This window comes from Apodemus sylvaticus, chromosome 19 (genome assembly GCF_947179515.1).
Source record: "Apodemus sylvaticus chromosome 19, mApoSyl1.1, whole genome shotgun sequence".
Taxonomy (NCBI): Eukaryota; Metazoa; Chordata; class Mammalia; order Rodentia; family Muridae; genus Apodemus; species Apodemus sylvaticus.
In genome coordinates this window covers 17,827,007-17,851,099 of record NC_067490.1, presented here as the reverse complement: position 1 = coordinate 17,851,099, position 24,093 = coordinate 17,827,007, and the positions used below count along the sequence as shown (strand labels likewise).

General features: G+C 45.3%; 1 protein-coding gene across 9 annotated transcripts in view; it reads left to right on the top strand.

Annotated features, from left to right (window-relative positions):
• The window catches only part of Ank3 (ankyrin 3), a 600,128-nt gene that overhangs the window by 385,215 nt on the left and 190,820 nt on the right, over nucleotides 1-24,093 (top strand). For all 9 annotated transcript variants that reach the window (XM_052163460.1, XM_052163459.1, XM_052163463.1 and 6 more), the window contains 3 exons: nucleotides 5,886-5,984; nucleotides 12,012-12,197; nucleotides 14,132-14,230. In XM_052163460.1, the coding sequence (XP_052019420.1) occupies nucleotides 5,886-5,984; nucleotides 12,012-12,197; nucleotides 14,132-14,230 (384 nt within the window). The remainder of the gene's footprint in view (nucleotides 1-5,885; nucleotides 5,985-12,011; nucleotides 12,198-14,131; nucleotides 14,231-24,093) is intronic.

Sequence of the window (24,093 nt, the reverse complement as noted above, 5' to 3'; positions counted from 1 at the left end):
AGGACACACGTGGGGGCCAGATGACAACTGGCCAAGTCAGTTCTTTCCTCCCACCGAGTGGGTCCCAGGGATCCAACTCAGGTTGTCAAGATTGACCTTTCACCTGCTGGGCCATCTCAATAGCCTACATCATGCGTCCCCCCCCCGCCCCAAAAAAAGAACCCCACTGCTGCAGTTTTGTCTACTGAAAAACGTTGTAGCGGTTAGCAGCGAGCGATGAGATAGTAGGACAGGCCTTGAATTTATTTCCAATGAGAATATCTCCTTCAAATCCTTCACACATTCCTGATTATGACCGAGGGCAGCCGTAGCTATGAACCTGCCATCGGGAAGTGGGAAACAACTGTGGTCGAGAGGAATGCAGCCCAAATCCGTTTTAATTTCAATTTATACACGTTCCACACTGATGATGCAAAAGAAAGAATGGAGCCTGTGAAGTCCCTCTCCTCACAGCTGTGCCTGGGGATCTCCGTCTCACACACACACACACACACACACACACACACGCACGCACGCACGCACGCACGCACGCACGCACACTCCTCCATCTGGAAACCTGGCCTCAGGTACCTCCTGAACCACACTGTGGCTAGAAGGAACAGTGAGGTGACCAAGCTTCAGAACACCTCTTAAACATAGACTAAAAAGGCAGCACTGGCTGGAAGAAGACACCATAGCTCAATGGTCAGAGCGTTTGTGGGGCCTACATAGAGCCCTGTGCTCGATCGACCCCAGCATCCCATGAACTGTGCACAGCGGTTCAAGGTTCTGATCCCAGTATTTGGGAAGTAGAGGCAGAAGGATCATAAGTTCAAGGTCATCTGTGTTGATATTGCAAGTGCAAGGCCAGCCTGGGCTACATAAAACTCTGTCTTAAAATAAATAAAATGTTTCTTGAAGCAGAGATTTTATGCATGCATTAACACATAACAAACACTTGGAAATGTTCACACTCAAAGATAGACCGGTGTACAGGAACATGCCTGTAATCTCAGCACAGGGGAGGCTGAGGCAGAAGGATCATGAGTTCTAGATAGGGGACAGAGGGAGGGAGGAGGGTGGGGTCTCTGCGTGAGATTTCACCTATAAAGTCTTTCTTCTTCAAATGTAAGAAATAGTTAAGAAAAATGATTCAGTCATTGAGGTACCTCCTGCTGAGACTGAGGACCTCAGTTCAACCCTTCATGGTCAAAAGAGAGAACTTGACTCTTACAAGTTGTCCCTCAACCTTCACATGTATACATGAGTGCGTGCACACATACACACAAGTATAGTAACGACAATAATATGAATATGAATATTTCCTTAAAATCTTTAAAAATAAATAGTTGAGAATCCCTTTCCCTCCTTGAATCTTTTGTGTTTATTTATTTATATCCCAAACGCTTAATTACAATGACACGGACCAGCATTGAAATCCTGTTCTTGTGCATTTGGACATTATAACTACAAGTCTAGTATTTTTTTTCTTTTTATTTTTCTTTCTTTTTTTCTTTTTTTCTTTTTCTTTTTTTTTTTTTTTTTACTTTATTTTGGTTGTGAGCTTAGCTTTTCCTTGCTGAGCCATCTCTCTAGCCCTATGGGGGTTTTGTTATTGTTGTTGGGTTTTTGTTTTACTTTAAATTTCATCGCCTTCATCTCATGTCTTTTTAAATTTTTATTTATTTATTTATTTATTTATTTATTTATTTATTTTGGTTTTTTGAGGCAGGGTTTCTCTGTGTAGCCCTAGCTATCCTGGAACTCACTTTGTAGACCAGGCTGGCCTCAAACTCAGAAATCCGCCGGCCTCTGCCTCCCAAGTGCTGGGATTAAAGGCGTGCGCCACCACTGCCCGGCCATCTCATGTCTTAATAATTATTTAACTCTTTCTTAAAAGACTTTACATCCCCATAACCTCTTTGCTATACCTTAGGGGAAAAAAATTGGACTGTGGAGGTAGCTCAGCAGGAAGAGAGTCAGAATTCTCAGCACCCACAAAAAATCCAGATAGAAATGACAGCTTACCTGGAGTCCCACACACAGGAGGGGTGACATTGGATCCTCAGAACAAGCTGGTTAAATAGACTAGCCTAAACACACACACACACACACACACTCACACACATACACATATACACACACACACACTCACACACACATACACACACTCACACATACACATATACATTCACTCACATACACATTCACTCACACACACACACACTCACACACACACATTCACTCACACACTCACACACACACATTCATGCGCGCACACACACATACACACACACACACTCACACACACTCACATACACACATACTCACACACACTCACTCACTCACACATACATTCACTCACACACACACACACTCACACTCACACACTCACATACTCACACTCACACACACACACACACTCACACATACACACTCACACACACACGTACATACACATATGAATTGTAATTGTAAAGAACTCATTTCAGCCGGATGGTGGTGGCACATGCCTTTAATCCCAGCACTTGGGAGGCAGAAGAGGCAGGCAGATTTCTGAGTTTGAGGCCAGCCTGGTCTACAGAGTGAGTTCCAGGACAGCTAGGGCTACACAGAGAAACCCTATCTCAAAAAACAAAACAAAAACAAACAAAAAACCCCAACAAAACTCATTTCTTTTTAACCCCTTAGTGTTTTGCACTGAACACAACAGTAATACACAGCATCTGCCATTTAAAACAGAGACACTGCTCAGATAAAATCACTGACTTCCCTTTTCTCTCTCATCCTTGATTGTATCCAACGGCATAGTTGACTGTTTTACAGGCAGGGTCTGTCTCTGGCAGTATTTTTGCTATGGACATATTTTGAATGAACAAGTTTTCTTACTTGTTTGTTTTAACAAAGGGCAAAATAACTCAATGTGATATTTTGGGTACCCTTGAGGGTTTACCCCAAATCCAGATGTCCCCTGTGTTAGAAGAACCAGATTCCCAGTCAGACAGGTAGACTGGTCTAGACGCCCCCTGACTTTTGACCTTTCATCTGACTTTCACAGAGCTTAGTGTCACACAGGCTTCAGTGAAATACTTTACTGTGTAGGAGTTGGCCATGGTGAAGAACACATAGGAAGGGACGTCCTTCAGACTGGGGTAGTTTTGTGGAGTTTGTTTTGTTTTGTGTTTTTCTTTTCCTCTGCCAGGTTGGGTGTGAAGGAGGTCCACGCTCCTCCACTAAGTTCTTAGTCTGCAGATTTGCATGCGTATAATAACCCCACTGTAAACACTGAATGCAGAAGGTATCAGAGATAATAGATAAAATCAAATTTTAAATAGCACACTGACTGTGTCTTAAACTGCCCTTCCCTGGGGGACTTCAGTCTAAAGTTGTTGTAGAGAGAAAAATGTAAATTGAGCCCCAGGATATTCCTGTCTTAACTGGCTCTGTTTTGACATTTTCCTAATTTTTAAGTGAATATGAAAAGGGAGAAGAATCATCTTTCTCAAATCTGGCCATCCCCTAGGTCCAAGTGCCTTCTAACCAACAAGTGTGATAGTTATGGGCTACCCCGTGATGATGCTGTGAATTATGGGAGGTGCCTTATGCCACTGGGTTAATCTAGTGGCAAAATTGGTTTTAGTCAGTTTCTTCAAAAGATACTTGTAGATTCTTTATTGATAGATAATATGTCTGTTAGATAATTGGAGTTACCTGGATTAAGAGAGCAAAAGAAGTTTCCCAAGAGTTTATTAGCATTGGATTGGGGACACTTGAGAACAGAAGGCTAAAGAGGAGATGGAAAGTTCTGGAGAGTTGATGAGTGGAGTAGAGGGAGGGAGAACCTAGCCAGAGCCAAAGAGTAAGAGAGCCCTTGATGACATCCATTGAGGTTGCTGATGGGGAACTGGGAAGAACACAGTTCAGAAGAGAAAATTGAAAGGTAAACAAAGATAGCTCATCCACATGTCTACACCGTCATCAGAGAGAAGCAGGCTCATCCATCTCAGCATCTAGCCAAGATAAGTCTCAGCTGCTCACCTCAAGGTAACCATAAAGTAGAAGGAAAGAGCCAAGGTACACGCTCCAATGGCTGGCTGCCGCTCACCAGACCCTGTTAGCATTCCTTTTAGGCTCCGCCCAACATTTACCTGGCAACAGCCAGGTAGGCCTGGCTTGCTATAAAACACAACAGACCCTACCCTGACACTTGCCACCACCTCCCAAGAATGCCATCAACTACAAATCTATAATGAATTCATCTATTGATTACATTAGCGATCTCAGGATCCAATCTCTTCCCAAGGCCCTCTGAATATTTAAATAGGAATCAAGTCTTCAACCATAATCCCTGAGGGGGCATTTGTTATTGAAACTGGAACATTCTTGTAAGGGAGAGAAGCACAAAAACATTTCATCAGCACAGAGAGCAGAAAGAGAATAAGACCCTGTGGGGCTACATACCGCGTGATCTCACTCATATGAAATGTCCAAAGTGAACAAGGCCACAGACACAGAACAGAGATGGGTGGTTGCCAAGGTTATAGAAAAAGGCAGATGTCAAAAATTGGTACCAACAGGTGCAGGGTGAGGAATTAGTGGCCAGCATTTCCCAGTGGTTCTTGCCTGGCAAGACTCTTGTCCCATTTCTGTGAGCACATAACCCTCACCGAACTGTATATTTTATGAGGATGAGTTTTATGGAGTGAAAATTTAGTATCAAACACATATTTTTTAGGAATCAAAAAGTGAATAAGAATGTGACTTTTGGGAAAGACCAGTGTCTCTGGTCTCAATGCTAGAAAGGCAAGAAGCCCAGTCTTGATAGGGTTTTATTGCTGTGAACAGACACCATGACCAAGGCAACTCTTAGAAAGGACAACATTTAATTGGGGCTGGCTTACAGGTTCAGAGGTTCAGTCCATTATCATCAAGATGGCAGCATCTAGGCAGGCATGGTGCAGGAGGAGCTGAGAATTTTATATCTTCATCTGAAGGCTGCTAGCAGAACACTGACTTCCAGGAAGCTATGAGGGTCTTAAGCCCATATATACCCACAGTGACCCACCCACTCCAATAAGGCCACACTCACTCCAACAAGGCCACACTTCCTGATAGTGCCACTGCCCAAGCCAAGCATATACAAACCATCACAAGTCCCAAACCAAAGATGGAGCCAGGCACAGTGGGATTACACACCTGTGACATCATCGATCAGATTGGAAGTTTAAAGGTAGCCTCAGCTATGTAACAGATTCTAGGTCAACCTAGGGTAAATGAGACCTTACCTCCAAAGAAAAGAAAGGTGAGGGAGTAGTTGTGGGAAGCAGTTATGTTCAGTCACACTATTTTGCATGCGAGTCTTTCTTTGGTCTGTGAAATAACATCTGTCATATGTTTGAAGTAATTTGAAGTTAAAATAATTTCCTTCCCAAGCCGGAGCCCTTTGAAATGTCTACTTTTATGTGAAAACAGTTACATTTTTCTTTGCAATAGATGATTGATGGATGCTTGGAGGATAACAGCTGAATCCATTTGTCTCTGCATCCTTGCAGCAGCTAGTAAGACATTTCACTCACGGTAGTGCCTCAAACATGGCTGACGATACACAAGTAACGCTTGTGTGCACAAATGGTGCAAAAATTGCTAGCTGTTTCTCTAAGACTCTTGACTGTGAATACTAACTCTGGCCTCGTGTGACTAGCAGTCTAATTGTGGTTATGATCGTGAATCACATACACTTAAATAATGACCGTGGTACGGGCTGCTGCGCTCAGGTCTCTAATGACTGTGAATGTTTGCACTGAAGGATTATCGACGTCATTTTATGCGAGCACTACTCTGAATGTGCTTGTTTGGTGCCAGCTGGGCAGATCGGCTCACGGGACTCTTGGTTTCTTATTTTGCAGAATGGCTTCACTCCATTGTATATGGCAGCCCAGGAGAACCACCTGGAAGTCGTCAGGTTTCTTCTGGACAATGGTGCCAGCCAAAGCCTGGCCACAGAGGTGAGGCACCCTCCGCCCTTCCGTAGTCGAGCCCGTGTGTTCAAAAGACTTTTGTGTAAGCCTAGAGCGAAGAATTTTCTTACTTCTGTTGTTGGGTGTTTAACGTGTTGACTTTTTTTTAAATGAAATGCCCTAGAAACTCTATTTTTAAATAGAGTTTTGAAAATTCTCTCATTGTACAGATATTCTTTATCTGCTCAAGTTCCTGGCCTACCCTATAATTAAGCTATCATTTTAATTCTTAATGTATTTTATTAATAATAATTTTTACTTCTTAATAATCTCGCCTCCAAGGCAACCATTGTTTTAATGAATATTAGCCATTAATGTGCTTTTTTTCCAGATGAGTGTTAGGATAATTACAATAATTGAATATATATATGTGTGTGTGTGTGTGTGTGTGTGTGTGTGTATGTGTGTGTGTGTATGTGTGTGTGTGTATATATATATATATATATATAATCAAGTTAATTAATTATACTTAATCCATACTTCCAAATAAGACTATTATACACATTTAACTACCCAATAACAGTGGTATTTGTTGGGGGACTATCTTCTACAGTCTTGAATAGAAAAATTACTTAAAAATGAAAATGATGTAAGCATCTGGTACTGTTTTAGGAAATGTAGATTTTTTTTCATCTGTCAACGGGCACTGTCATCACTGATCAAACATGTCACTTGAAATCTGTTGCTCATAGTAAAGTCCTGAGTCTTGCACAGTCTTCACTTTTAATTCAATAATGAACTCTAGTTGATAGTTGATTAGCTCACCACAAAGCCACCACTCCGGCCAGGAGGCTGGTGGTGTGGCTTCCAAGTAGCGCAGGAAAGAAGGAAGGGTCTGCGAGACCAGATGTTTCTCACCCAGCCTTTGACTTTATGCCTTCCTGAAAGACCAGCAAATGAATGAAGAGACAGTTCGTGACCAACGGGACATGAACTCTTATCAGGTGAAGAAGACCCAGTCTTTGGGCCTTGAGTTTAAATGGAGGTGGGGGTTGGGGGGGGGGAGTTGTGGAGAGGGGGAAAAGGTTGTGGAGAGGAAACCAGAACTACCTGGAGCTACCCTACGACATTGTTACAACTGATAAGCAGCCGCAAGAGGCGCTGAGCACCTGGTGGTCTCCTAGAAATTAATGATTATGTCATGTGTGGAGAGAATTTTCTGTTGTGTTTGATACAAAAGAAAAAGAAGCCAGGGATATATATTTGGTGGAGGCCAGGTATGGTGTGGTGGGGGAAGGGGTCACCTCTGTGGGCCCACGCTGAGGCATCCCTTCCCCCTGAGGTACCAGCCACAGGACGGTATAGTATAGAATATAGTTTATTTGGGGCATGGGGAGAGGAGTTGAGGGGGTAGTAGAGACAGAGAAAGGCAGGGGTGGGGGTGGGGAGAGAGAAAGAGAGAGAGACAGAGACAGAGACAGAGAGAGACAGAGAGACAGAGGGAGGGAGGAAGAGAGGAGTAGAGGCCAGCTATGAACACATGGAGGGAGGAGGAGAGTAATGGGGAGACAGGATGGGGGTGGGGAGAACAGACCAAGAGGGGCAAGAGAGAGCAGGGGGGACGAGCATCCCCTTTTATAGTGAGTCAGGCACACCTGGCCCCTGCCCGGTAACTGTGGGGCGGGGCCCAAAAGAAAGCCAACACTTTCTGTTACAGATAAAGACTATGAAAATGGCGTGCAGGACTGTTAGTGTAACTCAGCGCAGTGGTTTCTAAACACTGAACGAAGCCTGAGTATGCAGCATGGGGCACTCATCAGTAAATGTCGGCATGCCTGTCTGACGGGATGCTACCCAGCACCACTGAGAATAAGCACGACTGCGTGCGGATCAGAGGGAGCGATACGTCCGTGACGGGCGCATTCTTATCACCCGCCTCAAACCTTCCCTTCTGTCTGGGGCGTCATCGTGAGAATCCATTGTCTATCTGACAATATTCTTAAATGTAGTTAAGTCATGGTTACTTTGAGCAGGAGAGATGCCGTGTGGTTAATGTCACTGGCCTGCTCTTTGAAAGGACCCAGGTAGTGTTCGCAGCACCCACAAGGTGACCCACAATTACCTATAACTCCCGTCTCGGGGGATCTGGCGCCCTCTGCTGACTCCTGTGGGCACAGCATGCACATGGTCCATAATACATGTGCAAACTGAGCAGGCAGTACACCTGAAATAAAGGTTAATTATATCCTGAAAACAAAACAAAAAACAGTAAAGAGGTAGTGAGTGTTATCTTTTAATAATTTAACTGTGTCTTAGTTTGTTTTTTTTTCTTTCGGTGGTTAAAGACCATGGCCAAAAGCAATGTCAGGGGAACAGAGTATACGTCACCTCATACGTATAGTCAGTCCATCATGGAGGTAAGTCAGGGCAGGAACCTGGAGGCAGGAGCTCACTCAGAGGCCATAAAGGGAAGCTGATAGCTGGCTTACTCCCCAAGACTTGCTCAGCCGACTTCCTTATATAGCGCAGGATCACCAGCCCAGGACGGTACCATCCACAGTGCCCTGGGCCCTCCCACATCAATCATTAATCAAGAAGATGCCCACATAGACTTGTCAGTCAGCCAATCTGACGAAGGCTTCTCTTCTCAGATGTCATTTGCTTGTGTCAACTTGACACACCACACACACCACACACACACACAAAGCTAGCCAATACAAATTTATGTTATTGTTTCTTTAGGATTTTTTTTTTAATGTCATGGTAGGGCTCATTAAGATTCAATTAATGAGAATAGTTGTAAGAAGAAGCAAACACTAGAATTTCCATAGCTCATATGAAACATGATTTCACCATTAAGAATATCCCAAAGTAGGAGTCCTGTCTCCATGGTAAGCAAGCCTGTTCTGCTCAGAGGGCTGGATGAACAAACGGAACATGAAGCAACCAGAAAGGCGCTTGTGTGCCGTGACACCCAGTTAAACAGACTGAGAGCACACATTCGGAGGCTGCGTTCAGTCAGCGGACTTATCCACCTTTGGACAAACAGCTGACCACTTTCTAAGGCTCTTTCCTGCTACTCCATGTTTTAGTTTTATGGAGTGGGCAGTAGAGGAGAGACCCCTATCTTTTAATACAAGTCACATCCTCATCTCCATGTGGGTTACCTCACGTCTATCTGGATAAGATCTGATTCACCACAGACAGCTGATCCTCCACACGAATGGTTCCTTCCCATTCTTTTAGAATTGGAGACCCAAAGAAAATCAATACAAGTAAACTCTTCTGTTCGTTAAGCCATTCAAAATGCAGTGTTGCTTTCCATTAGCTATCCTTAGTAGCATCCTTTAGACAGAGCTCCGTGTAGGGAGGGCGGCTGAAGGATAGGTGAAATAGTAGATTTTTAAACAGGGTTTTAAAATGAGTAAGGGATAGGCTGAATTTCATTGTCTCTTCTCTCTTCTTAGTGATGCTAAGGGTCAAACTCAGGGCCGGACTCCATGCCAAACACCCACTCTGCTGCTGAGCCACACCCCAAGGGTTTGAGGTGGTTCTGTTTAGGAAGCGTTCTTCTCATTCTTTTATTGATTGATTGATTGATTATTTTATGTATGTGAGGACACTGTAGCTGTCTTCAGACACACCAGAAGAAGGCATCAGGTCCCATTACAGATGGTTGTGAGCCACCATGTGGTTGCTGGGATTTGAACTCAGGACCTTTGGCAGAGCAGTCAGTGCTCTTAACCACTGAGCCATCTCTCCAGCCCCCGTTCTTCTCATTTCTATGTTCTACCTATGGTATCCTTCTTTACAGTTTCTGTTGCTCCATTTTGTGTTTCGCCACTCGGAAGCATGAGGTTAAATTTGGTTGTCTCACCAAAAGCAATCATTAAGCCCTTGCTTAGCATCGCTTCCGCCACGGGACAGTGACGTTGTGGCGGGTACCTACAAGGGCCAACCTCTTCTCTCAAGAAGTTTGGCCACATTTCCTTTCTGACTTGACTTCTCTTGAGAAGTCAAGCAAAACCAGAGCTGCAAAGTTTAGCAATTAACACCTCAAAGCGGGAAAGGGGGAGTCACTGGGCCCTTAATAGGCTTATCCTAGAAGTTCGTTCTTATTGGCACTAATCAGATCATCTGCTGTGCATTTTCCAGTGCAAAGTACTTCCTGGTGCCTGAGCTCTGTCTGTGGTTCACGGTTTGGATCAGTCTCAAAGCAGGCCGAGGCTGTCGATGCTAATCTGACCCTGCTTCAAGGGTCTCAGTGGGGTGCAGAGTTGGCTCTACACGAGTGTTCTGTTATCACACGCATCTTCAAAACACATGCCTGGGGTTCCTGGATGGAGCATGAAGCCTGGCGTGTGCTGGACCTCAAGTTCACCTCGCCTGTACTGTTTCAATCACAAAAATACAATGAAAAGCAAAACCCTACATTTTCTCTAGAGATAACGCTTGGTCCATCCATCATGTCTTTGCATAGATGAGTATGCTGGGATGTTTATGAAAATGACTCTTAGATCAACCCTCATGTATATAATGAGTAATCTTTTAAATATACATTAACATATACATTAAATACATTAATATATAAAATCTTAAGAGATTAAGAAGTAATCTTTTTGAATTATATTATTCTGGATTCTACACTCCGTGTGCATAAGGGTGAAGGTGTGATTTCATCTTGCTGTTATCTTGGTTGGGTCCTGCTTGGTGTCTCACTGAAAATTATAGGAGTATCCTTTTCCTCCTTATTTTGGGGGGGGGGTAGTTAGTATAGTTGAGAGAAATGGCTAGCTGGATCCTATAGAAAGGGAGTGTAGTGGGAACCAAATACAGAGAGGAGAGAGAGGCTGCCCCATTGCCTCCTGATATGATAATGGAATCATAAGAAAGTACTATCTCAGGGCTGGAGAGATGGCTCAGCGGTTAAGAGCACTGACTGCTCTTCCAGAGGTCCTGAGTTCAAGTCCCAGCAACCACATGGTGGCTCACAACCATCTGTCATGGGATCTGGGGCCCTCTTCTGGTGTATGTCTAAAGACAGCTGCAGTGTGCTCATATACAGAAAATAAATAAATAAGCCTCTGTGGAATCTATACCCGTCTCTTCTGTGTCAAGCCCCAGGGAACTTCAGAGCATAAACACGCAATGCACAGAATATACGTGTACATGCAGATACATTCTGAAATTCCATTTCACTGAACTGGAAGCACAGGCATCCTTCTCGGTGGGGAACACTGAGGAGTATTGGGCAAAGAGTATACGTGTCACACACAAGACTTATGGCGAGTGGGGATCTGCCGCATGGTGTGGCTCTATAGTTGTAGCATGTTGTGTAGGCCAGAATTGCTGGAAGAGTACATCTCTGACGTTCTTAGTTTAAGAAAATTCGGCCTTTGAGATGGCATGCACGTATGTATGAATGTATGTATGCATGTATGCTTAGTTTCACAATTCCATTGTCCTTATAAATACACACAGTTGAGATGACAAACCATTAAAGCCAGGTACTACAAGACTGCTGAGTGATTCGCCTCTCTGCCTAGAGAAGCCAAGAGCCTCTCACATAGTCCTTTCTTAATAGGATGATGGCCACGCTCTCCCCTACATACAGGCTAGGTCACATTGAGACCTCACCTCATCTTTAAAATATCATCGAGGCAGTTCATAACTCATTTAAACTCTCCTTTGAAAACTTTGCCTAGGTCGAACTTTGACAATGCTGTTTCTTAAGATCGCTTTATGTATTTGGACATTATTTTTGTTTACATAGCATCTTTACGGAATTAATATTTTGCCAATTAGTGTGTAGTTAATAACCTTGGGTAGGAAAAATGTTCATAAACAGAAATTTATTGCATTTTAATTTGAATATATATAGACATATATATTTGAATATATATACATATGTATACATGTATTATTACAGAAGTAACTAAGTAATGGCTATGTGCTTCTATGCGTTTAAATCTGCTAAACCCTAAACAAACCTGGTGGTCGCCCATCCCTGATTTGATAACGGAATCCTAAGAAAGTACCCACCTGGCTGATCTTGACACATCCTTCTGTATGCAGGACGGCTTCACGCCATTGGCCGTGGCTCTGCAGCAAGGTCATGACCAAGTCGTGTCCCTCCTGCTTGAGAACGACACGAAGGGAAAAGTGCGTCTCCCAGCCCTCCATATCGCAGCCCGGAAAGACGACACCAAGGCGGCAGCTCTGCTCCTGCAGAACGACACCAACGCGGACGTGGAGTCAAAGGTAGGACCCAGATCGATTCAGCCATTCGCATCCCTGTCTTAAATCCCGCGAGCAACCTTCGGGAACACCCGGGCTCCCTCCTGGCAAGCTTGTGCCAAAAGAAATAGGACATCACTAAAAGGGAGGAGAACATGTTTGCCGGGCCAGTCCCACGCTCCTCGCTGTCTCAACCTGAGAAGCCAGAGAATGCTGACCGTGTCGTGTCGCCTTATGCATGCCAAAAGGGACACAACTTCAGAAAAGGATTTCCATGCTTCCACAGTTCCCCCCCCCTTCCCGATTCACGAAGGGATGTATTGAACAGTGCAGCTCAAACATGGGGGCCACGCTACAAAATGCTAGTAGTGACCATGTGTGCAGACTTCCAAGGGCTGGACCGCTCCGGTGATGGGCAGCGCAGCCAGGGCGGATGTGCTGTGGAAAGCTTGCCTCGGGGAAAAGAGCCACCGCTGAAGACTCCCGTAGTCTTGCTTGGAAGTCCGTAGCGGGGAAACGGGGCGTTGGACTAGGTCTCTGTGTAGCCGTTCTTTGTGGAGTCTAGCTTTCTTCCTGCACCCGACCCCCCCTTCCATCTTCATCCCGTAGCTACCATGAGCTTCCTGCCGTCCACGTCACCGAGTGAACTAACCGTTCATTTTTTCCTCCTCTTTGCCTCCCAATGTGTTAACCTAGATGGTGAATAGAGCAACTGAGGTATATTTATGTATCTGTCTCCGTTTTTGTGGTTTTTTTTTTATTTTGTTTTTTGATTTTTTTTTTTTTTTTTTTGTATAATCGGGATCTGCTTCATTGCTTTCCATTTCCTAGGTTTGCTGCCTCATCCCCCACCCCCGACCCCACCCTTCCTTCTTTGCATTGCCTTCTGTAGGCTAGAATCCTGCTTCACCCACCCACCCCTGGCCCTGACGGAGCATGTGCGAGAGCAGACAGCAGGTGAATTGCCAGGGCTTTCTGCAGCTCATCTCGGCCTTGGGCAGGAAGATTTAGGCATCCTCGAAACACCTCTAAGTATCGACACAGAGACGAAGGCCTCTGATACTTCTGATGCTTATCGGCTTGTACCTAAAGCTGCAGACACCCCTGTCGCTCCACTCCTCCCGGGACTCAAGTCTTTTAGGGTTCTGCATGACACTTACCTCCGTGGTGTCAGCAACAGGAGAGTTCCTCAGAACGGTGCAACCTGACCCACCTTCCATGAAGGCAGAGGCTAGCGAGCATGGCTAAGAAGCTTGCTAACGAACTAGACACCCATCACCTCTTTTAGGTTCCGATTGAGGGGGAGGGGGAGGGGAGGGAGGGAAATGAATGACTGCATGTTTGACTTTTGTTTTTTAAGGAAGTAAAATGACCATGGCAGAAAAGCATCTATAAAATTGTGTTCCTGAGCAGGCAGGCGCTAACAAAATAGACGAGTATCTTGGTTCTTTGTAGAGCATGATCTTCCTTGATATTAAAACAAAACAAAACAAAAAAAATCACCGTGATGGTAGAATACCTCTAGAGGTCAGCCCCCAAATTGCTTCAGTCCTTAAGACCGACATTTACTGTTGGTTCACCTGAATTGTCATATAAGCTAATTGGATTTAGTTTCAAGAGTCTCCATGGTCAGTTCTTTTACCTGCCTAATACAGTAGTTGTCATGGAGCCCCACAGCTATGAGCTGTGAGCTGTGGGATTTTTTGAGATGTTGGCTTCCGCACAGTTCTGCTAGCGGATTCCTTAAATTCATCCGTCTCCATCCCTGGTTTTTTTTCCCGGCTCTCCCGCTGCCTGTGAGTGTGGGTTTCCTTAGAAACCCTACAAACCATTGACCCTCACCAAAGCCCAGCACAGACCGGAATGTGGACCCCAACATATTTTGCCCCCTCATTTTTATTTGAGCATAGGCAGAGCTGGAAGGGATCCACCGACCACGTGTCGTGTTTTCTTCACAGAGTGGCTTCACCCCGCTCCACATAGCTGCCCACTACGGGAACATCAATGTGGCCACGTTGCTGTTAAACCGAGCGGCTGCTGTGGACTTCACCGCACGGGTGAGTATGTGGCAAAGTGTCTGCACCTTCAAAGAATCTCAGACGGCTTCGATAGGTAGTATGACCTTCTGAAGGTCATTGAGAAATCAGGCTTGCTACCTTACCTGGCACGCCTCTTGTTATTATAACGGGATGCTTGTTCCCTGAAGGGGTAGGTAAATGAAGATTGGGAGTATATGTCGGTGTAATGGATCACAAATAATAAACTCTTATATAGAGAAAATACATGTAAGCAATTGCAATTTCCACAGCCGGGAACGACATGCACTTGCCCGCGTGAGCTATTCTAGAAGTGTTAGAAATGATCGGTTGTGTGGGTGTGGGAAGGGCCCCTAATGATCCACTCCTAGCTCTATCTGAGAAGCTATTGGCAGTTGACAGTGACTAGAGGAAGGAGCATCATTTTTCTCTGAGATTTGTGGCCAGGAAGGGTTATCTGTGCTCCAGTGGATGACTCCAGACCCACCTATGTGCAAGGTGGCACTGATTTGACTCAATGTGATAGTTTTTAGGGTGAGTGGGGTTACGTTGGTGGAGGGACATATTGGAGGGGTGTAAAGAATGGTAATCGGAGGGTGGCTACAATCATAACCCATTGTATACATGTATGAAATTCTCTGTGTGTTGTAAGTTCACCATTTGTAAGAGGAGTATAGGATATAGACATAATAAAGAGATATCAATTCACTATCACATCACAGAAAGTCAGGGACAGAACCCCATCACATGACACCCCCACATCAGAGCACCACGGCATATAAATACCATGACATCTAAGGCATTGTCTTTGAGGCAAGCTCATCTTGTAGAAAGATGGGTTGGGGTGAGGTGGGGTGTAAGGCCAGTACTAGCTGTGTCGCAGTAAAAGTAAAATCATCACCTTTGAAATCATTGGTAGGTGGGCAGGACTTGGCCAAGCATCTTATCTCCAGAAGAGAAGCTGAGTTCATCCCTATTTAGCAGGCAAGGTAGGCTTAGCCCTGATCTTCACACATGTGATCAAGAGGAAGCAGGATTTCAGACTCAAAGAACTAAGTCACTTACATCACCTCCCTTATCTGACTGAAGGCACACGGCCTTCTTATGATTCATTAGTTCTAGAGAAAAATTAGCAAGCACTCAGGTGGCACCATTGTAGATCGCCACTGTGGCCATCCAAGCATTGAAAAGCTTTGTTGGTTTGAGTGACTAGAGAAAATTACTTCTCATTTGGAACTCCACTTGTACCTCCATTTGGCTTCAAGTCCACCTTTGACTCTCGGAAGGACAATGTCAGAGTGCTTCCATAAGTCCGCATTAGCTCTAAAATCCTGATGCAGCCTTCTGGGTTTGTCTTTATAATTCACAATGTAGTCAAAACCTAAGGTCTTGTCTTTATCAGGATTTCTATTCCTGCACAAAACATCATGAGCAAGAAGCAAGTTGGGGAGGAAAGGATTTATTCAGCTTACACTTCCACACTGCTGTTCATCACCAAAGGAAGTCAGGACGGGAACTCAAGCAGGTCAGGAAGCAGGAGCTGATGCAGAGGCCATGGAGGGATGTTCCTTACTGGCTTGCTCCCCCTGGCTTGCTCAGCTTGCTTTCTTATAGAACTCAAAACTACCAGCCCACGGATGGCACCACCCACAATAGATTAGGCCCTACCCCTGCTTGATCATTAATTGAGAAAATGCCTTACAGCCAGATCTCATGGAGGCATTTCCTCAGGGGAGGCTCCTTTCTCTGTGGTAACTCCAGCTTGTGTCAAGTTGGCACACAAAACCAGCCGGTACAGGTCTTTTAATTAGGACATTTGGAAAGTCCATGTCTGGATCTGCCGTCATTGAGAAAGTGCCTGTTGCTGCAGAGGATAAGATTAGATTTGAGAGGATGTTTAAGCCAATGAAGGGGGAATTACAATATTGTCACGTTCCTTTAGGCTACTCAGGTGTGTCCATTTCCCTCCCAATGACGACTGCGCTCATAATCAATGATGCTATATTGATTAAAGATCAATGGAATCCTCAGACCTGTGCAGTTAACCTCAATGCATCACTGAAAAGTGATGTAAAACAAGAAACCAACTTGTGTTGGTATAAAATATACCACGCTTGCTGCTTTTTGCTAGATCCCAAAAAAATGATCCTGCCTAGCCTGTCCCAATGGTGAGGCCTCTCGACAGTGTGGGGCGAAGGCTGTAATGCAGTTGGGTTATATATTAGGCACAGGAGCCTTGCACTCTTGCTGACTCCCAGAAGCCTCTGCTTCTCTTTGTTGACAGTGATGGATGACTGGCTTTGGGATGTCAGAGGAGACTCTAGACTCTGCTTACCCACCCATCTTACATTCTAAAGTAACTCCATCATTAGGAATCTGTCATTTGCACTAGGGTAGTACAGAGGTCTCTCCCTACCTAAACTCAAGGGCATGATTTCCCCTGGTCATGGTTTCCCTCTGGTAAACCTTGCAATTAGGGTCACATTCACGCTGCTCAGATAAAAGGAAGGGAAGCTGGTTGGTCGCCTGTGCTAAGAACCAGATGCAAATGATAACCACAAATCACAGACTGAGAGCCGGGTGCGGATGGTGGTGTAGGTAATATTTAGGTTAGCAGAAGCAGCCTTTGTCTTTAGGGAGGAAGGTATGCTGGGTATGAAGAAGGATTAAACTGCTGAAGATTTAGGTTGGTGGCCTGTTGGTGGCTGGTGGCAGTGTTGAAGGCTGGTGGCCGGTGGCAGTGTTATAAGGTCACAGAGAGAAGACACTAACTAGTCAAAAGCCAGATGAATAGGAACCAGGATAGCATCTGCAGGTATAGGTGTTTCTGAAACCAACGAGAGACAAACACAAACCAGTATGACCAAGGGCTCCCCAAGGGACATTCTGACAATCAGAGGTGCAGGACAGCTCCGTATTTCATCATCACCTTTCCCAGACTTGCATCCTAATGGCTTCGATCTTTGCATTGCGACTTTGCCCTGGATTTATAAACTACCCCAGCTGACACCTTCAGTGTGTCGTCTTGTATTATCTCCGCAGCTAGCCCACACCATCCCAGGGTCCCCTACAGAAACTGCTAAGCGCTGCAGTGGGCGGAGTGAGCTTTCTGTAGCCTGAACTGAGACAGCTGTGACAGCTCGGACACCATCTGAACCGATGCCGACCCTTGTTCTCATTGCAAATCCTCCCTCTCTTGGGGGAGAGAATATAACTGAGACACCTCAGAGGCCCTGCTGATTGTCATTCCAGGGAGGACCACTTACAGGCTGGGGGTGAGGGAAAGCCAAGTCACACTGAGTGGATGCTTGTCAAGTTCTTCCTGTTGACTGAAGGAGCTTCACGTGTCCTCCTGCTTAGTGTCTCCTAGTCTGACCCCTGAAAGGGTGAGAGGTTCATTCTAGAAGATTCCAGGTGGCTTACAGATGAAAACAGAGTAGCTCTAGAAGCATGGGATAGAAAGGGCAAGTGTTTGTTGCCAGGTGGCTGCGATGAATTGGGAATGAAGTAATATAACAAATGTAGATCTCAAACCTTTAAGCATATTTACACATGTATTATGGAATGTGGATATAGAAATGCATAAACACTTCTACTTTATACATTTTATTAATTCAATGCTTTGGCAATTTCATACCTTTTTTAAAAAAAAAAAGATTCATTTATTTACTATAGGTAAGTACACTCACTGTAGCTGTCTTCAGACACACCAGAAGAGGACATCAGATCTCTTTACAGATGGCTGTGAACCACCATGTGGGTGCTGGGATTTGAACTTGGGGCCTTCACCAGAGCAGTCAGTGCTCTTAACTGCTGAGCCATCTCTCCAGCCCCAACAATTTCATACCTATATACATACCTATGCATACATATAACGCATTGTAATGTTGGCAGTAAACACTGCTGTCCAAGGATCTCCATGACATTCTGAATCGGAGTCCTGATTGTAAATCCCAACCCTGCTATAGCCAGCTCATGTGACAGATCTACTTTTCAGTTCTTTGAGAACCCTTGGAACCCAAACAAGAAATAAAGAGCTGTTTTCTCTGTGCCTCGGCTGCCCGAGCCTTTCACGAGCGTGGCTAATTCCAACAGAAACTGAATGTAAAAATGTATATCCTTTGGGCCGAGCCTAGTAGCGCACTAAACAGGCAGATCTTTTCAAGTCTGAGGCCACTGTGATCTACACAATCAGTTCCAGGTCAGTGGGGTGGGGCTGTATAGTAGGACCCTATGTCCTACCCTTAACATTTCGTGTCCTACCTTTTAAGAGCATCCCAAGTGCTCACCATTTGCCTATAGCAAGTGGCTTGTATAGCACATGCCACTGCTATGTAACCCTATGGGACTGTCAGAGATTAGCTTGACTTTGTTCTCATCCACTCCCCACCCCCATTCCAGTCCTGCCTTCCCTATGGTTGCACAGTGACCTCTGTCACCTCCCTCTCAGGGGAGGTGTTTGCTCCCTGACAAGTAGGTTTCCACTCTTCACAAGTCTTAGAGCAGCCTGTCAGTCCTGCTTCCCAGACATCTCTCCACACCATCCTCTGTGCTGTTGGCTTCGACATGAGCTCTTCATCCTCTGAGCCTCCCAGGCAGACCTCACTACACACAGGGAATGTGCTTCTTACAGCTTATGTCTCTGTGAAGATATAAAGCCATGTATTTCGGAAAACCATTCCTCACTGTTCTGAAAACAAGAAGGCAGGGTGTTTGGAGGGCCAGAGAGCCCTTTGTCTCCCTGCCATGACCAGGAACCCTTGGCATACCGCATACCAGCATACCAACGGAGTCACCAGAAGGCTCTGCAGCAGCGATCTATCCAACTGGAGGGCTGTCTCTAAGTCTGAACAACAGTAAGAAGTCTCCCTGTTTCCTTCCCTTTCTCTCAGGAAGAACTTATGGTCACAGTGATTTTAAAAGCCATAGTTAATTAAACATGATACATTCCTGCTTTCACTTAATATCTCAATTATATGTGAGGACTGAAATGTAATAAAATACACCAACAGCTCCCTCCCACACCCTGCTATACCTACATGGTGGTTTTAATTCCTCAAGGTCAAATCGGTGTCTTCTTGCACACTGTGGAGTCTACGGGATTGAGAGCTCAGCACCCGGCCCTGGGAGAGACTGAGTATAAGCTTACAAAGCTCAGAAGGGAATGCCAACATCGCTTCTGGGACTCCCTCCCTCTGACGTATGAGCGGATCTTGTTCTCAAGCCTGACTCTTTCCCAGTTCACCAAGCTCCCATTGCTTTGGTCTGAAACGTGTTCAGACTTAAAAGCTGCTCCCCACCCAAGCTATGCCGAGGAAGGAGGGATGCCACAAAAGTCAGCAGAATTCCCTAAGCCATTCACCAAACCCAAGTGGTGGATGTCGGGTGCTGAAGGATGAGCTACTCTGAGCTTCTTTCAACTCACATGGGGTAGATGGCCTCGGGAGACAGGACAGCCAAGCCATGGGGGTTCAGGGTGATAGGATCAGGACCTCAGACTCAGGGTGTGAGAGCACAGTCTAGGCAACTTCCAAAGGCTGTGTAGAGGGACATCAGCATGCCCAAATTAAATATGGCTATAGCTGGAGAGATGGCTCAGAGGTTAAGAACACTTGACTGTTCCTCCAAAGGTCCTGAGTTCAATTCCCAGCAACTACATGGTGTCTCAGAACTAACTCTAATGGGATCTAATACCCTATTCTGTCATGCAGGCATGACATTAGAGCATTATAAATTAATAAATAGATACTATTTAAAAAAAAGTGTGGCTAAACCCCTAATGACTATTTTACTGGTTCAGAATGAATGAGACTAGACTTTGGCCTCCAGAACAGAATCTTTACATGCACAGGTTTAAAATGTGTCTCTCTGAAATTACAGTTCATTTGTAAATCAAATAAAAGGAATTAAAGAGACACCTGCAGCTTCTATTTATTTGCATGTTATCCTCATAGACATTCGTGTTCTGAAAATCGGTTTATCTCCAAAGGTAGGCTCTACCACATCAAAGGCTTAAGCCAAACGTTAAAGTAAAAGTGAGGATTTGAGAATGCTGGTAAAAGGATCTGAGTGATAGGAACATGGCCGCCCTACGTAGTCTTCCCCACCCCCGCATGCCCGCCATACTCTTGTTGCCATGGTCACAGTAACATCTCTCTTGGAAGGGACAAAATGAGTGAGTCTTTACAATCCTTGTATAGATTACTCTTACAGCTTTTGTGCCATGTCAACATGTTTTTCTAAAGTCCACCCTCTTGGAGAATCTCCTGTGTGTTTTCTTTGGAAAAATGTATCTGCCTTAGACCCACGCTTACACACGAGCCACATCGCTCTCTTTCTGCGTGGTGTGGGATTCCTTTGTTCCACACCCAAAGAGGTGAGTGTCGTAGTAGGACGCACCGTGAAGCAGAGCAAGGGGACACATGGGACCTCAGCAGGCGGCCTTGCTCCATGTGGCACTGGTCACAGACACGGTCTGGGGGCGGGTCCTCTCATCACTTGGCATTTTTCACTTTTGGAGACAAGGGTTCACTATGGATTCCAAGCCGCCCTCAAACTTGTGATTCCCCTGCCTCAGCTTCCCAAGAGGTGGAGCCAGTGGCATGTCCTGCTTTCCCTAGCCTGACCTGCAAGTTTTGGGGGGGTTGGTTTATTTTGTTTTGTTTTGAGACAGAGTCTCACTCTGTATTTCTGGCTGGCCTAGATCTCACGATATGCATTAGGCTGGCCTTGAACTCACAGAGATCTGCCCGTGTCTGTCTCCCAAGTGATGGGGTTAAAGGTGTGCACCACCACATCCTTTACACTGCAGCTCTTCTAAAGAACTAGTAGGGAGCTGATTATCAAACACAGGCCCCTCCTCACCGCCCAGCCATCTTGTCTGACTGCACGACAAGGTAGATCATAGTGAAAGCACACTGCTGGATTACCACAGGGCCTCGCAGTTCACCCCTCCATGTTCTTGTCAATGACGGCACTGTCATACACACAGTAGGCTCACTACATAATGCATAGTGGCATTCTGACACCCGAAGAAGACTGTCCATCTTCATCTCGCTTGAGATGTGTGGCCAACCATTAGGAGCTCCTGACACCATTGTGGTGGTGGCTGTCACTGTCACCAGGGGACACTCACTCACACCAGGACAGACTTCCCCCCAAGAGCCTGGCACATGTCCAATAGCTAGCATTGTGGCAGGTCTCTGGAGCACTTCTGATAATCAGAGATGTCCCTGCAGGACAGGTTGCTGTGGTTTAGGTCAGCAGTGCAGAGTCAGTCTTTAAGAAGTGTTTAAGGGATAGGGAGAGTTGGCTCTGCAGTTCCGAACACTTGCTCTTGCAGAGGACTGGACTTTGGTTCCTGGTACCCACATGGGCACCAGGGGATAGGTTGGCCCCTTCTGGCCTCCTTGGCACCCATAGACACACAGACACACACATGATGAAGATAAAATAAATCTTGAATAAAAAAGAAGTGAGTCATATAGTATAGCCTGGAGAAGAAAGAACTCCAATAATGGGGGAAAAATGACAGAAACCGGAAGGCACCTGTCCCTCTCCCATTTCCCCTAGACTTCAATCCATGCACCGAGAGCATTTTTTCGGTGACCTGAATAAATTCCATTTTGAAATCCTGCAAATCAAAATTCTATTAAGGCCAGAGTCAGTGGAGCTTAGCTTTCCTCATTTGCACTTAAAAAAAATAAAGCTTTAGAGTTTTCCTTCCCACCAGTTAGCTCCAGAGGCTGCACTGGGCTTCCACGACCTGGGCTGACCTTCTGCTGAACGTTCTAGTACATTCCCTACACTGCCTGTCCTCCGTTGTCACTTTCCGGTTACTCAGCTGCACCCTCATCCCATCCTCTATGACTACTAGTATCTCCATAGAAACGGGAAGGAAAGCAGGCTCTTTCTCTGGTGGCTCGAAGATTGTAGAAGGGCAGAGAAGCCCAGAAAGGAAGAGGTTAGCACTTTGCAAACCTCAGAGTCAAGGGGAAAGTGCCTCTTGGCACGTGCACAGTCCTCTTTGAAGCAAGAGAGTCTGTGGAGACGCATTCAGGAAGGAGACCTGTGTGGGTTAGCACAGGTGGAAAGTCTGGTGAGGTGACAGGTCACTAGAAACACAGTTACTGGAGTCGGCCAAAATGTGAGAGAGCTCTGAGGTAGAGCACACACCAGCACACGCAATTGGAGGCACCTCACGAAAGAAGTATTAAAACTAGAAAGGAGAAAAGCAACGGAGCCTGCATCTCAGGTCCAAGTGTGAATGAGTCCATAGAGGACTGATTGGGCCAATCAGGGCAGTGACAGCCAGGCTGAGGGCACCGGCTTGGGCCCACACATAGACAGGAGTAATTGGTGGTCCATGTGGAGACACTAAGAAAAATAGAAGTGTTCCTTGTAGATGGTGAGGTGTGTGGAAGGAAAGCCAGGCTCTTGCTGTCCCTGGTCATGCATGGAGGAGGGCTGTGGGTGAGACATAGCTGACACTGGTGTCTGTGCTCCACAGCTTTAGGATGAAATGTTCTACAAATACCTGTTAAATCCAATTGGTCCAAAGCTTCAATTAGTTTCACGGTGTCCCTGCTTAGTTTCTGTTTTCCTGAGGGTGCCCTTGCATTTGGAGCATAAAAATTCAGAATTGAGAGTTCTTCTTGGTGGATTTTTCCTTTGACCAGCAAGAAGTGGCCTTCCGTATCTCTTTTGATGACTTTAGGTTGAAAGTCAATTTTATCTGATATTAGAATGGCTACTCCGGCTCATTTCTTGAGACCATTTGCTTGTAAAATTGTCTTCCAGCCTTTTACTCTAAGGTAGTTTTTGTCTTTGACACTGAGGTGTGTTTCCTGTATGTAGCAAAATGTAGGGTCCTGTTCCTTATCCAGTTTGTTAGTCTATGTCTTTTTATTAGGGAATTGAGTCCATTGATGTTAAGAGATATTAATGAATAGTGATTATTACTTCCTGTCATTTTTACATTTGAGTGGTTATCATCCTAGAACCTCTCAAGGGCTAAGGGAGCTTCAGTCTTCTTGGAAGACTTCGTAATGGATAAACGACACTTTTGTTGGCTATTAGCATATTCTGGTGGGCTTCATTATAGCATTTCCCTACTTATATATAATGTACTTTGATCTTGTGCACCCTAGAGACATTTCTGATTTTCGAAAGGCTTAGCATTCAAGGAGAGTGGTCCTGAGTAGCTCGGCCTCTGTGCATAAGGTGGGTCTGCTTCAAAGCCCACATGCAGTAGTCCAGTGTCCATAGCACAGCTGCTCAGACACACTGAAGCAAGCATCTATTTACAATCATGTGATAGAGCAGGACCACATCCCGGAAAGAAGCAGAGGAAGCCTAGAGCAGTGCTTCTCAACCTGGGTGTCTCGGCTATTGGAAAACACATATTTCCCATGGTCCTAGAAACCCCAATCATCAATTTATTTTCTCTGCTGTTCCATGACTGTAACTCTGCTTCTCAAGTGGTGTCTCTGTTGTGAACTGCTGCTCTAGAAGTTGGTGCTACCATGAGATTACTCCTTTAAGGACACCTAACAGCCCCTGACAGCATCTCTTAGCTCACACTACAAGAACTTTGAAAAGAAGTAGAAGAAGCTCGTGTAGAAGTCTAACCGACCTAGGTCCTCCCTTGTTGAACAAGAGGTGCAGTCTCGAGTGGACACCACTTACACAGTGAGTCCCTGAGTATGGCATTTTTGACCGGGGAGCTAGAAAGTCTCTGTGTGTATGACTCTGGAGTAGTTTGGGATAAGAAATAGAAGAGTAGGGACTAAGGAAGCAGTTTAGTCAGGAAGGAGCATGAGGGCATGAGTTGGGAATCCCAGAGCCCACATAAAAAGCCAGGCATGGCAACACTTACCCATGGC